This window comes from Myripristis murdjan, chromosome 15 (genome assembly GCF_902150065.1).
Source record: "Myripristis murdjan chromosome 15, fMyrMur1.1, whole genome shotgun sequence".
In the NCBI taxonomy this organism is placed as follows: Eukaryota; Metazoa; Chordata; class Actinopteri; order Holocentriformes; family Holocentridae; genus Myripristis; species Myripristis murdjan.
In genome coordinates this window covers 18,652,335-18,672,656 of record NC_043994.1, presented here as the reverse complement: position 1 = coordinate 18,672,656, position 20,322 = coordinate 18,652,335, and the positions used below count along the sequence as shown (strand labels likewise).

General features: G+C 44.4%; 1 protein-coding gene across 1 annotated transcript in view; it reads left to right on the top strand.

The window, feature by feature from the left end:
* The window catches only part of slit1a (slit homolog 1a (Drosophila)), a 97,692-nt gene that overhangs the window by 51,381 nt on the left and 25,989 nt on the right, over positions 1-20,322 (top strand). The window contains exons 5-10 of the mRNA XM_030070762.1: positions 4,851-4,922; positions 5,595-5,666; positions 7,579-7,650; positions 8,512-8,675; positions 13,694-13,841; positions 18,976-19,047. Coding sequence (XP_029926622.1) covers positions 4,851-4,922; positions 5,595-5,666; positions 7,579-7,650; positions 8,512-8,675; positions 13,694-13,841; positions 18,976-19,047 — 600 coding nt within the window. The remainder of the gene's footprint in view (positions 1-4,850; positions 4,923-5,594; positions 5,667-7,578; positions 7,651-8,511; positions 8,676-13,693; positions 13,842-18,975; positions 19,048-20,322) is intronic.

Here is a 20,322-nt window from a genome sequence, read left to right as displayed (position 1 = left end):
TTGTGGTGATTGTTGTAAACAGGCATATCAGTGACTGAGTTTATCTAATTGTCAAAAGCAATTTACCTCGAGTACATTTTCTGTGGTCTACTGTTACTGGAACCTGAACGGACATTGTCAGAAGAGAGAGGTTGCAGTTCATGCGGCAGGGACACACCTGAAAACATGTATGTTACCTCATCATTAGGGCCACAATGGGAATGAACTGTGAGCGACGTCAGCAGAGGAGAGCCAGGCTACAGTAATGAACTAACTGCCCAACTTGAGGTGTGTAATGCATTAGGGGAAATCTAAGCCAGGTCTAGGCTGTTTGAACATGAGCACGCGACTAAGCAATAGACAGACTCACTCTCGGTCACCCACTCAGTAAGTCATTCATTCACACACCTGTAATGAAAAAGGAGTGGTAGGCATGCTGTGTGCAGGAAACGGGGAAACAAAAGCTGTGGGTCTGACATCATTACAACACTGTGTGAGATGCCTGGAGGCCTGTGCTGGGGCGTGAGGCCGCAGCCATGCCCGGGGATAGTCTACATAGCATTGTAATGAGTGTGTGGAAGGAGTCTGGGCAGTAGAGAGTGCAGCGTGGCTCTGATGAGTTCCATGGATCCATTAAGACTCGACAAAGCTGTGCAAGTGGAGGAAAGCCCGGAGGTTATGAACCCTGCTCCTGCTTCTGCTACTTAACTGTCTGCTCCTGCTATGCTTCAAAATCTGATAACCCTGCAGACCCTGAGGCTGGCCAAGTCTGAAGTAACACAGAAATACACACGATGGAAAGTGTGTATTTGCCAGCTACACTGAGGCAGAATCATCTTCTACAGGGTGATACAAGGGAAAAGGAAACTGTTTTTGTAGGATGCAGAGGCTCTGTCTGTCTCCTTAGGCTATGCCAGTGTGACTTGTTAATTCCTTTTTTGTTTTGTTCTAATGTTTGGGCTGTGAGTCAAGCAATGCACCATGGTGGTATTTGTTGAAGGGTCACAAAATTAGATTTACAGTCATGACTTAGTCATGGAGACCATTGGTGGCCAATATCCCTCTTTGCGGTGACTGTTCTCACATAATCATGTCTGCTTTTGAAAGCATCAGTGCTTCCCCAAAAATCTGCTTCCAAACTAATCGAAAATGTCAAATATCTCCAGGCCGACACAGTCAGAGCTGAGCTTAGAAAATACCAGTGAGGGCCAACCACAGACTATGTAAAATACAGTATGGTCTCCCACAGAAATGTCCTGTTTGCTGTTTTGAGAATGTGTAAAGGCAGAAATGTAGAGTTGCTAAATTTAATATTGCCCTGGCTGCTGAAGGAGTTGAACCAGTCGATAAATCCTTAAAGAACACAGAAAACTGCAGACTCCAAACCATGACCGCTGAGATTATTCTGTTAAATGTGACAGAGGAGAGAGGGAACAAGGCAGATTGAGAGAAGCACTATAAGTAAATGAGAGGAAGTTTCTGGCAGGATAGCTAGCATCATTTAGGGCTGTCACAGTTCTGTTTCGGGACACACATTGTCACCAGACAGACGTACAGTTTCAACGCGACCTCCCACGACCTCGCCATCTAATCCAATCAAACAACAGCATAACCGGGACCGTAAAGAAGCTCCGGCCAATCGTGTTATAGCGTGCTAACAGGATTATGGTGGTTTTAGTGTGCGGATTCCACCATAGTGCTTTCATTTTACGACTTACACACATAGCATTGTATTCATATTGTCAAAGCCTTCCTGCCTAGTCTTGCATTCCAGGTTTTTATGTCCGTCTCTCTCCCTCTCCTTGCACCTAGCCTCTGGCACACCAGCAATTCTGTTCTAGCAAAGCAATCTGTTATCGTTCCCTCATTGAACCCCGGGAGTGAACATACATGCACAGACGCACACACATACAGATAGACACAGCGCACGCCTCCCACATGTCCGGGGGGAGAAGTCATTAACAGAGTATTTCCAGTACAGTGCTAAGGCATCCCGATGTGTTTGTGTGTTTGTTGTAGGAGGTAGGGTGAGGAGAAGGTGAGAGGACTAATTAGTCATCAGATAGAGTGCAGGGCCAGGTAGAACAAAAGCATTCCTGTCATGTAGAGCTGCCTTGATAACAGGCACCAATATAGCCTGGGTGCCAGACTGACTCGGCTTTCAACTCTGCGCGGTGGCTGTTTTGCCAAGAGAACAACAAAGGAGCTGGAGGGAGCACAACTGCTCTGGCTCCCATGCTGGCTAGCTAGGAGACATGAAGTGGGTTTGATGTTTGGGATATTATCCTGCAAAATATGGGAGACTGGAGGCATAGATAGCTTATTGTTGTGTAGTTAGCTAAATTGCCTGCTAAATGTGTTGACCTAATATCTTGGTGAAAGCAGATGTTATGCAGGTCTACTGAGGAAATTCAACTCAAGGACAGCCTCAGATGGTAAAATTAGAACGTGTCATTAGAAGGAATATTTATGTTCCCTTTGAATAGAGGCCAGCTAATGCTGTCTGTGTGTGTGTGTGTGTGTGTGTGTGTGTCTGTGCGTCTCCATGCATTTTTGTCAATGACGGCGTCTCTGACCGAGCGCATTAACTCATCTTTGTGAGTTTATATTGAGTTGATGCCAGCTAAAGCTGATGTCTGTATAGTTGGAATGTGATGCTGTCAAGATAATTGGACTGCTTCTACGTTAGTTTATTCAAGATATAAAGGTGCTCATTTTATGGTCATTTCATGTAATGTCATGTCATATTGAAAACACACTCATCTTTTAATGGGTTGACAGCGTAAAGATGAGGCAAGACACTGCAAGCTATAGTCGACTGCCAAAGTACAACTCTATAGGATCACGTCATAGCTTCAGTGTGTGTGTGTGCGTGCGTGCGTGCATGCTTGCACTTCCATGCATCCTCATGCACGCAGTCCTATTAATTACTGAGCTATGCATGTTCACATAAAATGCAGCATTTCTTTTTTTGGATAAAGTTAAAGAGTATGTTCAAAACAACAAAAAAGAAAACACACAAATTCCATTTTTAATTGTGGTGTATTTGCAGTGGCCTGCAAAGCGCTGTTTTAATTGCTGCTCCACCATGAAGGCACAACCACCCATTCATTAGATAGATTGCACAACACGACCACTGTGGCACCAGTGTTTTTTGCTATTCTCTGTTGTATGCTGTTGAAACCATGTCTGTGCAATCTTGATTCCAAAGAAACTTCTGGAAAGGATGACCCAAACAGAGCAATATGTGAATGTGACATATCTTGGAATTCTTCAGAACTCATTTTGACATACAAAATGTTTTTTTTTTTTTTTTTTCTTTTCAATGTATGGATGCTTTAGTGTGCATAAGTGTATGTAAGTGTTCTGTGGTATACATCAGCATACTAGAAATAATGCGATCAGGGTCTCATGTTGCAGAGTTGTGTAGTTTAGGTGTATGTAAATTCTGGTGGTGTGTATGTGTGTGTGCTCTGTTGTTCCCAGCCACTCTATGGGCAACCATAAGTACTCTGTTTATGTCTATCTGAGCTGTGGGAGCCCCATGTGTATATGCATGTGTGCGTGTGTGTTCTGAGACAGGAGCGTCTCTGGCAGGGGCCTAGCAGTTCCAGGAGGTGTGTGTGTGTGTGTGTGTGTGTGTGTGTGTGTGTGTGTGTGTGTGTGCGTGTGTAAAAGAGGGGCAGAACCTTTCTGAATGAGGTTAGCTCACCATTTAAGTGACAGACAAAAGACTCTGCTAATTAAAACTATGGCTACTTGTGTTTCACTCACTCTCCTTCCCTCCTCTCTTCTCTGACCCTCCCCTCTGCTCTCTCAATCTCTCACTCTCCACCTCTCTGCACACACATACACTTTTCAAATGCTTAATTTGTACCCACCGTTAAGCACTGGACACACACAGACATACACACACACGGTGCCTCATATTGAAGGATAATGCTCTTTGTGTGGCAGCTTCCCAATGAAACCAACCTACAGGCTCAGCTGTTCTGTTGCCCTGTTTGTCAGGTCTGTGTGCGGGCAGTGAGTTGGACACCTCACACTGTGGCATGGGCAAGGCTCAGAGAGCAAATTATAGCATGAGTGAACACTGAATAATACAGCCACTATAAAATAACCACTCCACTGTGAGTAGCGCTCTCCATGCAGTACCACACCTCAGGCTTTTGGCACAGATTGGAGAGGGAAAAAATATCCCTCTTAGGTTTCTATTCTGCACCAATGAGTGTGCTAAGTGAAGGAGTGACACTGAATAGAGTGTGAATTCAGCTGGTTGAAAAGCAAGCTTTGACCGCTGGGTTTCTGGAGTCAAAAGTTTATACAAGAAAGTGGGTGAAACATGTCCGTATTGCTTCCAAAAAGGTGATGTTTTGGGCTGTGTGTGATTTGAAAAAAGCTGAACCAAACCAAACCAAAGCAAACCATGTATTGGGGTGTTAGATATAGAGGTACTTGGATCATTTGTTAACAGGGCTGAACAATTAATTGAAATAGTATTGAAATTTCAGTACAAACAAGTGCAACATCCAAATTGCAAGAGCTGCAATTTCTGATAAAGGAATGTGTGACAAAATGCAACTATGAAATGAAGTATTTTGATGCAACAGCAATGCCTTACCCACAAATCCAATTCCAATCCAATGTAATAAAGCATGTTTTTGGTACAGACCCCTGGAATAATCACGTCATCATCCTTTTAATAGTTATTTTCAGTGAAAACGAAATTATGATGCAAAGTTTATCATTCCCAGAAAAATTGTGAATCATATTGCAATCACAGTATCTGTCAAAGTAACTGTAATAAGAGTTTTTTTTAACCATACTGTTAAGCTCTAGTTATTAATGGCCTCCTATGGCTTTCTCCACAGAGACCTGAGTGAGAACTTCATCCAGTCCATCCCCAGAAAAGCTTTCAGAGGAGCCACAGACATCAAGAACCTGTGAGTAGCTCACCCATGGATGCACGTATGGATAAACTCAATGAATGACTTAATGAACAGCAGAGTGAATCATGGTTATAAAGACCCACACACAATTCACACAGAAGGCCATGTGGAAAAAAGGAATAGTGTGCTCCATTCACAACACATGCAGTATAATCCCAGCACATTAACTGTTTTTTTTTTTTTTTTTCCCTAGCCGGCTTAGTTAATGACGCTTGGAAAGAGTGAGGCATGATATGCATATCAGGATGCGCATGTGTGTGAGGATTGCATATCACTGTAACTGAGTGAGCTAGCTACCTTGCACGCGCACACACACACACACACACAGACACGCCATAGCTATGGTGATTTACTTCTTCTCCGCCTTATCGTATATGCACATACACACACAGCCACACACTCCCAGATTTACAAGGCATATTGATGCAGATAAACAATCAGCGCAGGCCCCTCTCGCCACACTCTGGGGTTACATGAGCTGAGATGACTACATCACCATCGATTTACCATAGCCCATCAGTGTACTACTTACTGTATCAATGATTACAACTACCCCACAGGGAGCAAGAAAGATTGTGTGTGTTTGCATGTATGTCTTGTATAATCAAACCTCTCTCTCTCTCTCTCTCTTTCTCTCTCTCTCTCTCTGTTCTGTGTGCTCTGTAGTCAGCTGGATAAAAACCACATCAGCTGCATTGAGGATGGAGCCTTCAGAGCTCTGAGAGGCTTAGAAGTGCTGTAAGTATCCAGATCAGCAACAACTACACAAACACTGATGCTATTCATCCGACCCCACCCTGTATCATTTCATTACAGCGTTTGGTTAAATTAAGACATTGTTTTGCCCTGCTAATGACCATAACTACTAATACATACACATAAGGCAGGCCTTTAATTAGCGTGGCCTTGGTATTTATGCCAAAGCCCCCCCAATGGGCCTTGCGCGGGGCCCAACCCACGTCATCCAGATCAGGGTCCATTAACTCATTGTTCCACACAGTTGACAGCAGTGTTCCCCTAAACCCACCCGAGCCCGCCTCACACACACACCCTCATACACAAAACCTCCCATCCTGCCCTGGGATCCTACACTCTCCAAAACCCTAATTCTCATTCAAGTTAGCATTCCACTGCAGACGCATTGGTGACCGTGTTTGTCGCGGTGCATTTTGATGGGTTCAATTAATCATCCCTTGTCAAAAATCATAATTACAGGCCTCCGTCAGAGCTCTCCACCTGAAACAATGTAGACTAACACTGGAGACCAGGGGACAAAGGGAATCTTGACAGCTTTGTTATTTTTATGGTGAAAGACTGTGTTGTGTCATGCATGTGTGTTTGTGTGGGGTTCTTTTTGGGGGGGCGCATTAAAGGCTGCTTTCATGGTGTGGATGGAGTGCAGATGTAAGATGGGGTTGTCATAATGGTGTAAGAGGGGACAGGGGGTGGGGTGGTGGTTGTTTTGATGGGGTGTGTATGTATAGGTTTTATGTTGGGGGAGGACAGGTTGTGTTAAAACGGGGAGGAGGTTGAAATATGGTATGGGGTTATTAGGCTGATTGAAATGACCTGATCCTCACACTGCAGCTGATGCTCAGGGTAGGGGAGAAATGTGTTTGTGTGTGCACGCGCGTGCACAAGAGAGAATGTGTGTGTGTGTGTGTGTGTGTGCGTGCATGTTTGTGTTCATTTCTGTGACTACATCAGAGGTGTGTGTGATCATGCCCGTGCTTGCGTATGAGTGCACATTTTTGCATGCATGTGTGTGTATTTGCATGCACGCATGAGTGCAGAATGTAAGTGCGTGGGAGGTGGGAGGGCTTCCCATCTGTGTGGATAGAGGTGTTATATTCCCAGTGGGATGCCACAAAGGGAGAGAGAGAGGGAGAAAGGGAAAGGAAAGGGGGAGTAGATCTGAAAAGATGGAACAGAGTTGAACCGGTACAAAGAGGCTAAGGATTATTCTGGTTATTTTCACCTTGTGACTTATTTTCCCGCTTCTAGTCATCATCATGATCAATGACTGTATTGAAAATTTCATCACTTAGTGCCACTGTAGAGCTTTTGTACATGCAGGTCACTGGGAGTGCTGGGAATCCAACACACAGAGACACAGGGCCAACCAATACTCTTCAATAGCTGAATCCAAAAATTGATTAAAACATGTCCTTTCAATACAATGACACTGACACTGACACTGACACTACAATGAGAGAATCAGTTTCTGATTATCTATTATCCGGAACATGCAAATAATGTGGTATTAGATATGTTATTTTTTTGTCTGGTGGGACGTATTCTGCCCTTAAAAAGCAAACAGCAATAACTCTAAGTAATTTTCTAAACTAGCGTTTAGATTTCACATCACCAGAAATTATACCCATATCTGGCTTTAAATTATTTTTAGTCCACTTCTGCATCTGTGATATATTTGTATGGGTACAAACTGAAAATTGCAGTCCTTCCTCTCAGTTTCATAACTCAAACAGTGAGCAGCAGGGCTGTCAGCAACTTGGAGGTATTAAAATCGTGATCAAATCAATGTCAGCGCAGTCATCATGATTGCAAAAATAGATGCAATTGTCTGTTAAAGATGTTATTTTCTCCCGTGTGCCGCCAGTCTGACTTTTCTCGCTCTTCTCTTTCACAGAACACTGAACAACAACAATATCACCAGCATCCCCGTGTCCAGCTTCAACCACATGCCCAAACTACGCACCTTGTAAGTACCACCTATCCACCTACCACCCCTACGCCTTTCTAAATGTATGAATCGGCAGTCCAAAAAAAGATGTTGCTTCCCCTGCATGCAGCACAGTAGTTGTCCTGCGTATAGTAGCTTGAGAAAACACTGAGGTCCCATATGATATAAATGGGAAAAGATAGATTCTGTCATTCCAGGCAGTCTTGGGAGGCAGCCATAGCCACAGCGAGCCACAGAAGGGTCTGTAGCAATGCCAGGGGCCATTATCCCCCCCATCTGAAGAACACACAACAACAACCGGCCCAAATAGACACAAATAGCCCTCAAAGCCTATTGTCTATATGTGATTACTAAATCTGAAATTATGTATGAATTAAAACAATTATGCTTGCTGGAACTCGGAGAGACCCGACTTTGCTGTTCTTGTGGTGGTGGCTTTTTGGGATTCCTTGCTCCCAGTGGGGTTAAATAGGTTTTCGGTGTGTGTCAGTGTCTATGTGTGTGTGCACATGTGTTTTCAGATTTCCACCACAGCACTCAAGAGTTATTCTGGACAAGTGTGGCGTTCCAGGAATGTCTTGTTTGGAGTATTGGGTTTAGAAAAGTCCTCTTTAGTGTGCTTCCTTTAGAATGTGCCATCTACAATCAGCCATCTAGTGTGTCATTTTGAGTGTTTCACCACGGGTGTTGCATGTGATGAGCTCTTGGGAAGAATAGACTGTCTTTGGTTTGGTAAGCACATCCAGGATTTAGGGTTAGTATGCAGCTGTGGCAGGTTTTATGGGTTTTTTATTGCTATATGTACGCAAAGAAGGCATAGATTGTCCTCTAATGCATCTCTCTTTCTCTTACTCTGTCTCTCCCTCTGTCTCTCTCCAGCCGACTCCACTCCAACAATCTGAACTGTGACTGTCACCTCGCCTGGTTGGCCCAATGGCTCAGACAGAGGCCCACCATTGGTCTATTCACCCAGTGCACCGCCCCACCTGCACTCAGAGGCCTCAATGTGGCAGAGATACAGAAACATGAATTTACCTGCTCAGGTAAAAGTTACAGAGATATTTATACGACCACTACAGGTCTAGAATGGTGTTTGACAGAAGTTGAAACTCCATTCATGTTCTGTGACATACACTCATACATACGCCTCCGCAAGACCGATACCGCAAGAACAATGCACTTCTTCTCTGCGTCGTAGTTTTTTCATCTATTTACAGGAATAAGTCACCAAAAATTCAAATGCAAATACAGGAAAGCTATTTTTCCACTTATCCATGGATATAATTTCTCTGTGATTTGGTGAGGTTTGCAGTCTGTCACAACCTCTCCTGTCTTCCAGCACCCCAATACAATGGGGGTGGATGGCTATTGTTTGGTGGAACTCAAACTGTCAGTTTTTACACATGAAAAACATCTTCTTCCAACAACAGTGACATGGATCCCGGATCTTCCTGCCGAAGAAAGCCGGTAAACTGTATCAATCCACCACTAATTCATACTCGCTGGAGACAGACAGATAAAATTTGCTGAAATGTTCTTCAGCAAATGATAGTTAACAATTACCTATCCAGCCCTATTGTGTTTGGGTTCTGGGAGACAGGGAAGATTGCCGCAATTTGGAAGCCTCACCAAATCACAGAGAAACTATCCAAATGGATAGGTTGCACTTGGGAATAAGTAGGAAAATACATTTTCTCTATTTTGGGCGCACTTAAGCACTTTGGCACAGTGGATGTTTATAGAAAAGAGCACAGCATGGCTTTACATCATCTCCAAAGAGGTGAAAGCGCTAACAATCTTTTTTGCTGTGCAGCGCTAATTTGACCTGATCTCATGTGCCAAAAAGTCTATCCTATAGAGCTTCCCCTCATTCCTTTCCCACTGTGTTTCACTGTCAGCCAATCCACCTGGCAGCCACCTGACAGCTCCTCTGCCCCCAGGCAACCTCAAGGCTTGCTGCTTGCCCTTTCATGTGTCTCCAGCTCCCAAGAGCAGGCAGCAGTGCCAGAGAAATGCCCGCTGTATAACACACAGCTGGAGCAAAGGCTACCCCACTGACAGCAGTACCTCTCTCCACAGTCATCATTATACACGGCTCCTCACCTCCACACATAAGGATTATTGTGGCTTTGAACTCTGTGTGTGTGTGTGTGTGTGGAGGAGTGTATGTGGGTGTAGCATGGCGTGCATTGGGGTTATCATATCAGGACAATGGAAAAACAGCATGAGAACCTCCTCTCCCCTCAAGGCCATCTCACTGTAACACCAGCTGTGACGGGTTGACTGTGTGTGCGTAGGTGTGTGTTGTGTGTGTGTGTGTCCCTCTCTCTCCATGGATTGTGATTTTTACGCAGCCATACGGCGTGACAGCACAGATCATTAACTATTCATCGCCCAGGGAGAGAGCTCTGAAGCGTGGGAGTGTAACGATTCCAGATATGAATGTTGAGTGGGGGGTTGTCAGGGAAACTTTGGGGTCTGCCATGATATAGGCTGAGGAGAGGAATGGGGGTTGCAGTTCATGTCACTAGCATGCATATACAATTGAAATACGGTAATAATTAGTTGCCTTAATTTACTTTTTTTCATGTATATTGCTTTGTATATTGCTATTCTTATCATGGCAGAGGTTAAAGGAGCCCTAAGAGACACTGCAGTCTCTTGATTGGTTCTCTATGTTAGTGTATGATCATTCACACTGTTGGGGTACAAGACAAACACAAATACAACAGGACAAACTACAGCTTTTTGGCTCCTCTGTGCACTATTACAGCCGTGCATTCACACACACACACACACACACACACACACACACACACAGTTTCATCTTGAGTGGATGAGTGACCAGCGGTTGAACTCCCAGTGAAGGACTCATTAGGGACCGGCGCGCTGGCATACACACGAATAAACACACACATACACTCGCGCACTTTTGTGTTTTTCGTTGTTCTGCATTGTGTGTGTGTTTGTGCGTCCGTAGTTTGTGCTGTGACCAGGCCAGGCCACCTGCGGGGGATTTGGGGCGGGGTAGCGCTGTGCGGGGAGAGAGGAAGAGGGGGAAGAGAGTTGTGTTGTTGTTGTGGGAAGCAGAGGGAGAACGGGGGTACAGCATGTTATTAGCTGTTATGGGAAAACACAGTGAAACTCTACAGCCCTCCCTGTACCAGGACTCACTGGCTATCACTCGCAGTGTCAGGTTCTAACACATAACAGTTTCATAATTACTTTTCCCACGATTGAGAAGCGTGGCAAATGACTGTTTAAATTTCAGGGATAATATTGTTTTTACTCATCACAGAAGAATGAGTGATATACTTAATTACTCCCTGTGCTGTAAATGTCACATTGGGGTTGAATTAAAAACTACATTCCACCCAGACTCATTCTTATTATAATTATTCATCACCCTGTCACTCTTATCTATTTTAGATGAGAAATGGCAGTATGATTTACTCTCTTTAAATGAAAATACTTTCTCCACTTTGATTTTATCGAGCACAATACTGACAATTGGATGTTGATGTAATTTGTTTCTATGTCTTCCTTTTTTCCTATTCACAGGAGAGATATTTGATTCATGTTTGTTTTTGCATGCACAGCCATTTTTGGCAGGTGTATTAAAAATAAGTAACTAAGTGAGCTGTGTGATAACTTAGCTCTCCCAAGGAAGCAAACATTGCTTTAGAAAATACTACTTTTTTTCTGAGTTACAAGCCCAACTTCAATCGCTCCCCTGCCTCAACAAGGACTTTTGTTACTGAGGGAGAGGAGGGGTGGAAGAAAACACAAAACCTATAGTTGGAAGCAGGGAGGAAGTGAAAGAAGAAACGAAGAGGGGAAAACGGGAGAGAATGGCGGGATCCAACTGTTGCACTGAGGAGGAATTTGAGAAAAGAGAGAACTGGGAAGAAGCCAGTCATTTTTTTTTTTTTTAAATGAGGGGAGGGTGAGATGGAGGGAGGTTAAGTATAAAGATTTGCTAGCAGATGGAGTGATAGAGCTAAGGACAGGAGGTTGAATGGGTAGCAATGACAGTCATTGGCCGAGGAGCATGAAAGGAGGGAATACTGAAGAGTGAGAGACATGGTGGGTGTCAAGAGAAAAAAAAAACATGTAGCACTGGGAGAGGAGAGTGGATCGAAAAGTAAAAGTAAAAATAAATAAAAGGAGGGAAATCTGACTTGTGGAGGGATTTGAGCGGCAGAGACGGATGATGGGAAAGAGATAATAGGGAAACCGGCGCTGGATAGAGTGGGGGGACGAGCGCACATCAAACAGCCTCACCTCAAGTATACCTGTCAGAGAGCTGTCATTGTTAAGGCCGCTCCAGCTGTGCTATGCACTCTCCCTGATCCCAGGCCTGTCAAATATGCCATGTTAGATCAGAAGGGAGTTCTGCTCTGCCCCACACCTGATCCCAGATCTGTCAAGACTCTGCCATCCTAGATCACAGGGCCTCAGATCACGCGGGTTGAGTGACTGTGTGAACGCAGCGTGTTCATTCATGCTCTGGATGCTGTTTGTCGTGTTTACCTGACTCCTGGCTCTGTCGAAGCATCTCGTTCCTGCAGCTAGTGGTTTGATACCAAAAGTCTGACCCTGAGCTCAAGCAGGGCCTATTAGCCCAGCAGCCCAAGAGCTAGTGCCAGTAATTTTATGGTGTAATGTGTTACAGCATAATGGTTGGCAGCACGCCCCTTATTGTATGGAGTTTGGAGCCCCGTGCTCCCTCTGTCACTTACTCTCACCATCACTCACTCAATCTTTCTCACTTTGTCTCTCTCTCTCTGTCTCTCTCTCTCTCTCTCCCACATTTTCCATACAAGCTGTAGGAAGGTAATCAAATATTCATGGTTTGAAACTCGGATTAGTAATGCTGTGTAAATGAGGCCATTTAAAAGTCTGTTTTATTCATATTATCTGGGTTAGGCTTCCATACACACACATCTTGTGCACCACACACGCGCACACAAACGCACACACATGCCACATTGGTGGTGCAAGCTCTCTCTCTCTCTCTCTCTCTCTCTCTCTCTCTCTCTCTCTCTCTATCCACCACATCATTGACAGTGTTGGCACTTTTTGAACAGGTATCCAGAGACAACATGATAGGCTGTGTACTCTGTATGCAAATTGAGAAGTTGAAGTGTTTCGGAACAAATGGAAGCGAGAGACGAACGGGGGGGGTGGCGGGCGGGGGGGTTGGAAAGCTGAATGTGCAGAATGCAATGAATTCCCCCAGAGTTAGACTGGAGAGAGAGTGCAGACTCAGGGGGAAAATTCGCAGGGAGATCAATGGATGTTATTGAGAGGCCTTCAATCGGCACTCCAGCTCTATTATTCATGTCTTTCTTCTCCTCTCAATATACTCTGGCATGCCTTTGATAAATAACCTAGTTTCTTCCCCACTGACTCACAAGAATTTACTGCTTTACAATAAAGTCAAGAGCAGGATGTTCCATTGTTATTTCCTCAATGTCAAAACATCTCTGGGAATAAAGTCGGCGTTCGTTTGCAAGTCACTTAATATAAAGCTAAGAGAGCTGAGGGCGTGTATACAGATGAAACAGCCTGAGCTCCACATGTGTGTCGAATTGCTCCTGCAACACAGTGGTTTTCAAGGTGAGGTCCAGGGACCCACAGGGGTGCTTGAGATACTTCCAGGGGGTCCTCAGAAAAATGAGAGGAATTTTATTTTCACCATAAATTTAATTCACTAGAAAAAAAAATGTGTGAGTGATCATTTTAATATTATTTTAATCTCACCACTTTGAATCTGTTCGTCTTCAAGTGTGATATCTCAATAGTTTAATCTCTTTTGTATCAGGGTCCTTAGGGCGAATCACTTCAAACGGGGATTAACTTGTGGATCCAATATGTGAAAAAGTTTAAATACCTCATTTCATAAAACACTGTAACTCTGCTTAAAGTTGTGCTGCTCTCACACACACATATGCACCTTGGCACACACACCTGTAGGAGTGGTATAATCATTTACTGCCCTCTTATCATGTCCTTTGTGATGTTTCCATGAATATTCCACTCCTCTGTTCCCCTCCAGGTCACCAGGAGAACTCAGGCCTGCAGCAGTGCAGCATAGGCGGCGGCTCCTGTCCTGCCATGTGCACCTGCAGCAACAACATCGTGGACTGCAGAGGGAAAGGGCTCACCGCCATCCCAGCCAACCTGCCAGACAGCATGGCCGAGATGTGAGCACAGCAACAAACTTTCTTTTCCACACAGCTACTCCGTGCCCTTGTAAACATTTCTGCAAAATTCTGCCTGGGGGATGTTTAATTAATACTGCCAAGCCAAGACTATACAAGTACAGGCTGTGTAGATTTCCACTGTGCATTCGTGGCAATCGCATAAAGACCTGAATAATGATGAGTTTATTAGAATGTATTCTCAGCTCCCTGGTTCCCTAGTTGATCAGCTGCTTCTGTCTCTTCTGCAGCGAATACCGCTGTCTGGCTTGTTAGCTAACATTGGCAACTAAACTGCAAACATATAGCAAATGACATATAGTGCTTATAAAACATTGTGCTTTACTGGATAGACAGATAGACAGACAGACAGACAAATAGACAGATAGATACTTTTCTGTTTTCTTAATCATATACTGATAAATAATGATAATAATTAATTTGAACAAATTACATTTACCACTCCATGATGAAAATTCATAGCACCCTTGTATAGAAGCGCAAGGTATCTCACTTCTGCTTGACCAAGCTGAGTTTGACTGAAGACCATCACGTCATGGTAAAAAATGTCTCACACGCAGTGGCTGCCACAGTCAGTAAACTGTGGTGTGTGTGTGTGTGTGTGTGTGTGTGCATGTGTATGTGTGTGCGCGCCGCATTTAGGAAGGTTAGATTCCTCAGCACAGTGCAACTCGAGGCCACTTGTGTTGCCCAGCAGCCGTCAGCAGCAGAGCCACAGGAAGGTGATAGATTTCAGAGGAATCCAGGGATGTGCACGGCTGCATTGTTCTCTGAGGCATGGTGCTACAGTATCTCAGTAGATTCCAACATACATTCCTAGATGTGTTTGTGTTTCCATATGTATCGCTCCGTATATGCCCATGCTGTGGCTTAACAAGGCTGTGAGGATTTAAGCATGCATGTTTTATGCACATATGCCATCCCAGCTCACTTGTCTTGCAATGCATCACTGGGCAGAGACATATACATACATTCGGTACATACACATGCTGTCCACTGAGAGAGACACATGCAGACTTGCGGCACATTTTGGATTCAGACCGTGCGGCTCTTATCAGCTCAGATGGCTGCGAACCGCATGTGAACACTTTGCTAACATCCCTCCCTCAGCTTATCAGTCTTCTAACATCTGTCTGAGCATTAACTGTTTATGGCCCTCCTGCTATCAGCCCACTGTAATTCCTTGGAATGCAGGGATAGACTTTTATGTCAACATGGAGCTTTTACTCTTATTATTGAGGGCTTTTATGCCCCCTGGCACAAGCCTGCATGAAATCGTGCAGCAGAGAGGTGATTTACGCAGTTGGAGCAGGAGAGAGTGGGGAAGACGATGGGAGAGGAAGAGAGGTAGCGTTGCATGTTCTTTCAAGGCGCTAAATCATGTGTGTGGTTAGGAGGACACAGCAAGTTTCTAGGTCTCCTCTTCCCCATGGGTTCTGTTTATAAATACCCGGCTAGCACAGAAGTCACAGATCCCATGTTCCCCAACAACCCTGACCCATTTCTAGTGCACTGCTGTGCTAAATTTCCCAACTTGGAGACACAGCCACTTCTCTATGTTCCTGCCTTATTGAGCGACCACCCATCAAATATTGAGATACTTTGAAACTTTTTTCAAGGCCACTCAGATCCCATTTCTGTCTTTTTTACTGTCTTTTCTCTTGCAGCCCAATATTTTCCATGTTTTGTGTTATTTAAACCTCCGCAGGATCTCCTCCAATGGTAATGTTCCACTAGTGGAGTATCAGAATGAGGCTCTAATGTGATATATGAGCCCAGTAACCAACCAGCAGCACTAATGGCAGAGGAGAGCGTCAGCTGAAAGATAACTCTACCATGCACTTACTTTATAGACAGGAGATTCTCTCTACCCTGCAGATGAGTTAAGACTTTTTGAAAGTCCTTCTGCCCTTCACAACTAATTGGTACTAAACCGCGTCCCTCTAATAAACTGTATTATGTTCTGATTCATCTTTTACAAGGCCTGGGTGAAACCCCTGGCATATATCATGCCCATTCCTCCTGTCCTGCCTGCCTGAAGCCTTACCTTACAAGTTTAATTCCCACAGGTATCCTCTCCTCACTATATCCCCTCCTCTCCTCATTTTGTTTCCACATTTCTCTCTGTTTTCTCTCTTTCTCTCCTGGTCTATTAAAGCACCACAGGAGGGTTAGACTAAGCAGACATTTGTGAAGGAAATAAAAGAAGTGGGGGGGTTCTGCTCAGTAACTTGCTACAGCAGGTTTGATCTGTGCTTGAAGTTCATTATAAAATCAGTTTCAATTACAGCGAGGCGGGCTGCTGGGTATCAAGGCCAGCCTAATGCCTTGTTAATGAGGCACTCGGAAACTTGCACACACTCGCACATGCACACGCGCACACATGCTCACCCACTGCTCTCATTACGAACAAATAGGAGAACTGCAACCTCCCTGCCCTGTTCTTTCCTAATGAATGCCAGTGAATGCCAGTGTTGTGTTTATGGCTGTGGGGATGTGAGCTGGTTTCTGCAGTCCTCTCTTGTGAGACCAGGCCCACTTAGCCTAAACACTACCACAACAGATTATTATGCACCATAGTCTCTGTCTGCAACGACTGAACTCCACTATAACAATCTCCCCTCCTTTCATCCGCCGCTGCGGTCCTGCCATCCGTTTGTGACTCACACACTCACTGGGGTGAATACCCAAAGGCATAATGTGTCTCCCCTTAATGAAAAACATGCACAGACCTTAATGAAAAGGATGAAGACCATTGATTGGGCTGACACAAACACCAGGCCTTTTACACAGTCATGCGCACACACACATACACACACACACACACACACAGATGTGCAGTCTGATGAATTGGATGAGAATCATTGATTGTACGTCTGAAGGCTACTCTGAGAGATTGTGTCTTTTTTCTTCGCTGATTGGGTGGAGGCGGTCTTTTGTTGATTGGAGGGATTTAGTCCCTGCATGTTATCGATCTGCGAACAGCGACAAAGTGAAGACTAAGGAGTTGTCAGACAGCTCTGTGACCTTGCCTTACTGGGAGGTTTAGTCATATGCTGACACACACTTGAGTACCAACCCATGTGGGCATGCACATACCCAAACAACACACATACACTGAAACACACGCAAACAGCATGTTGAGCACCAGACTGGTTTGGACCAGTCAGACAGACTGGTTGATGAGAGAAGGCGCTAAAGCCACTCAGCCCACCACTCTGCCTCATGGTGAGGGCAGGAGAGCCACAGCGCTGTCACACCGCCGTAAATCCATGGACACACTGGGACAGTCTGTGACAAAAACAGAGAGAGAGAGAGACAGAGAGAGACAGAGAGAGAGAGGGAAAGAGAGAGAACATGGCCACCGCAGGAATCTGTGGTCTGGAATCACTGCTATCCTAAGAATGTCAATTGCTCTTCTATGTCGCTCCGTAAATGGAGGCCCTTCCTTTGATGGGGGAACAGCCTTCATTGAAAAAATATTCAAACTCAAAACTGTTAAGTGGCTGCGGGCAGTGTCTAACTAAACATTTACCCCCCATGAACGGACATTAACATAGCAAGCCGGAAGCACGAGAAGCACGCAGTAAATCTCAAATGTCTCTAATAGAATAATCAAATCATGTGGTAATATCCCTGTCCCAAGTAATCACACATTTTCACGGAGAAAAGTTAAATCTATCAACAGCATTCTTTTTGCCAAGGAGTTTTGTAGATTTTGAAATATTTCTCATTTTCCTGTGGTACAAAATGGTGCTTTAATGACCTTCAGATTCCTTTGCTAGCCTCAGGCCCGGCCACTGGCCTACAATGCTTCTCAAAGGCCCATGTCCCCTGTTCTCCAGCCAGTTCCCTCGCTGTGAAGTGGTGTGGCAGGACAACCAGACAAGCCCACAGCTGCCTCCCTCCGGGCCTGGCTAAGCCTTGTTAAGGACAGTTTTAAAAGCTGTGAACTGACCTGCAGATAAACAGCCCTCTGCCAGCTACACCAGGGGATCGGGGTTGTGGCTGAGCTGGGTCTTAAGTAGCAGCCAGCCTGACACACACACACACACACACACACACACACACACACAAACACAGACACACACACACACTAGTCACTAATGGGGTTCAGAGATGTTTGTTTCTTTTGGGATCATCTGAGACTGATTAGGGTTTGAGACTCCCCGAGTTTTGACGCTATACTAAGTGAGCGAGTGTGTGGAGTTTGGGCATGTGTGTATTGAATTTTTTAACCGTCTGACCAAGGCTTTGTCCTCAAAAAATGGAGAAAAAAAATGGAGTATTTCACTTTGCTGCAGTTGTTTATATCAAATAATTACAATGCGACATTCAAGCATTATTTTGGTCAGTCTAGTTGTAATTAATGTCACTGTACTTTGATTGTCCAATTTTAATATGCAGTTTATTGATACTAAGTTGACTATTTCCATTCAATATTAAGTTAAGTATCAATATTGACTCAACATTAAAACTCAACTGTTGGAAAGTAGATAATCTTAAAAATCAACTGGTAGTCTATTGATTCTAAGTTGAGTATTTACATTGAACAGGCTCATATGAAGTTAAGTATCTACACTGAATCAGTTGTGGAAAAATGCTACTGATACAAAGTTGACTCTAAGATGACTATTAATACTGGACAATCCAAATAAAGTTTGCACAATTGCTTCAGTCAAAGACTTTTTGAACACCCTGAGGTAAAAGAAAAATGTTACAAAAACAAGCAAAAGTACTGATTATCAGGATTTTGCAGGATTTACTGTAACTACAGATATCATATGCTTTTTCTGAGACGGCCCTTACCCCTATAGATGTAGACAGTGTATATTCCCTCCAGGCATCTTCCACACACTTCAGGAATCAGACTGTTTATTGGCTTTGAGGATGTTATGACTCCACCGCCATGCCTGGACCTATTACAGCCGGGGAACAGATCTCCGCTAACATAATCAGGCCAATCACCAAGGGTCAGAGGTGATGGGGATTACTCAGCTCTGTTGCCATAGAGAACTCTATTGTTTGGTTAACTGATGGTATCTCTTTTCCTCTCATCTCCTGTCCTGTCCTCTCTTCTCTTCTTCTCCCCCTCACTCTCTCTCTCTCTCCCCAGACGTCTGGAGCAGAACGGCATTAAGTCTGTTCCTCCCGGAGCCTTCTCTCCCTACAAGAAGCTGCGTAGGATGTAAGTACAGTACGGCAGTGCATTCACCTCGTGGCTAAATAATATAGATGGGAACAATGGGTTAGAGCTGAAAAAAGAAACGACAATCGGCAGTCTTCTCATTCTGCTGCTGAGGAGCATGCAGTATTTATTTTGTCTGTGCCTTAAGAACATATTCTTGTTCTCGGACCTTAGGTGGCATGGATAGCAGGCACTCAAATGCTACATGAGCATAATAACAGCTCTCGTCTTTCACTGCTGTGCACTGGTATTCCCCTGGCAAGTGTTGTCCAGTGTGTGTGTGTGTGTCTGACTGTGTGGGCAAACTGTAAACTGTGGCCGGGGATGATGAGGGGACGGAGAGTGTGGTGGAATGAAGGCTGAGGCTTTGCTGTCTCTCTGCTCTGCTGGGAGTGAACGGTGACAGGCTGGTAGTTGAGACTGCGCGGTTTTTCACCCATCGAGCCAGCCGGCCAGTCAGTCCGTCCAGCCAGCCAGCTTGCCAGTCAGCCAAACCCATAGCTCCGACACCACCAGGCCTGACCGACATAGCGGGAGAGGGACGGGGAGGAAGCAGGAGGTCAGAGAGTTTCTCAGCCATTCTAAAAGAAAAAAATCACTCGTGTTTCATCATCCAACTGCAAAGACAGTTTAAAGTTAAATGAGCTGGATAAAACGTAGTGAATTGGTATACCACTTTTTTTTTTTTTTTTTTTTTTACTAAAATGGTACAAAATTAGTAAAACAATGCTAAATCATGCATATTGCACAAAAGTAAGGTGCCAGATTGAGTAGCAACTCAACAAAAAGACGTATGAAGCCTCTGGACTTGAATAAATGCTCTCAGAAACAATTTGATTCATCTACATTTTTGCCTCAAATGGCTTTTGTCACAATACAGAAGTTCCACTTTTAACTTTTGTGTCTTGACAAAGGTTGCTTTAAGCTAAAATGCAGATGAATTCATTTCTTCTGGGGGGCATATATTCAAGTGTGTGGGCTTAATTTTTATTTTGCAAAAATTTCAATACAGTGATGCACATAGCAGGCCTTCTATCCCTTACTGAATAGCCAGAGTTCAACATCTCCTCATCTTGGTAGAGTTGCAGATTTTGGCCCACTCAATTTCAACACTACACAATATGCAACCTCATCCTTGTCAATAGCTCCCCTGCTTCCTTCCTCCTGGTATTCAGTATTCTTGTACACAGACATGACCTGCCACTGTGCTGATGCTGCATTTAGCAACAACAATGCACGGCTGCATGTCTGCGTTGACCCTCCCTGGCCACTGTT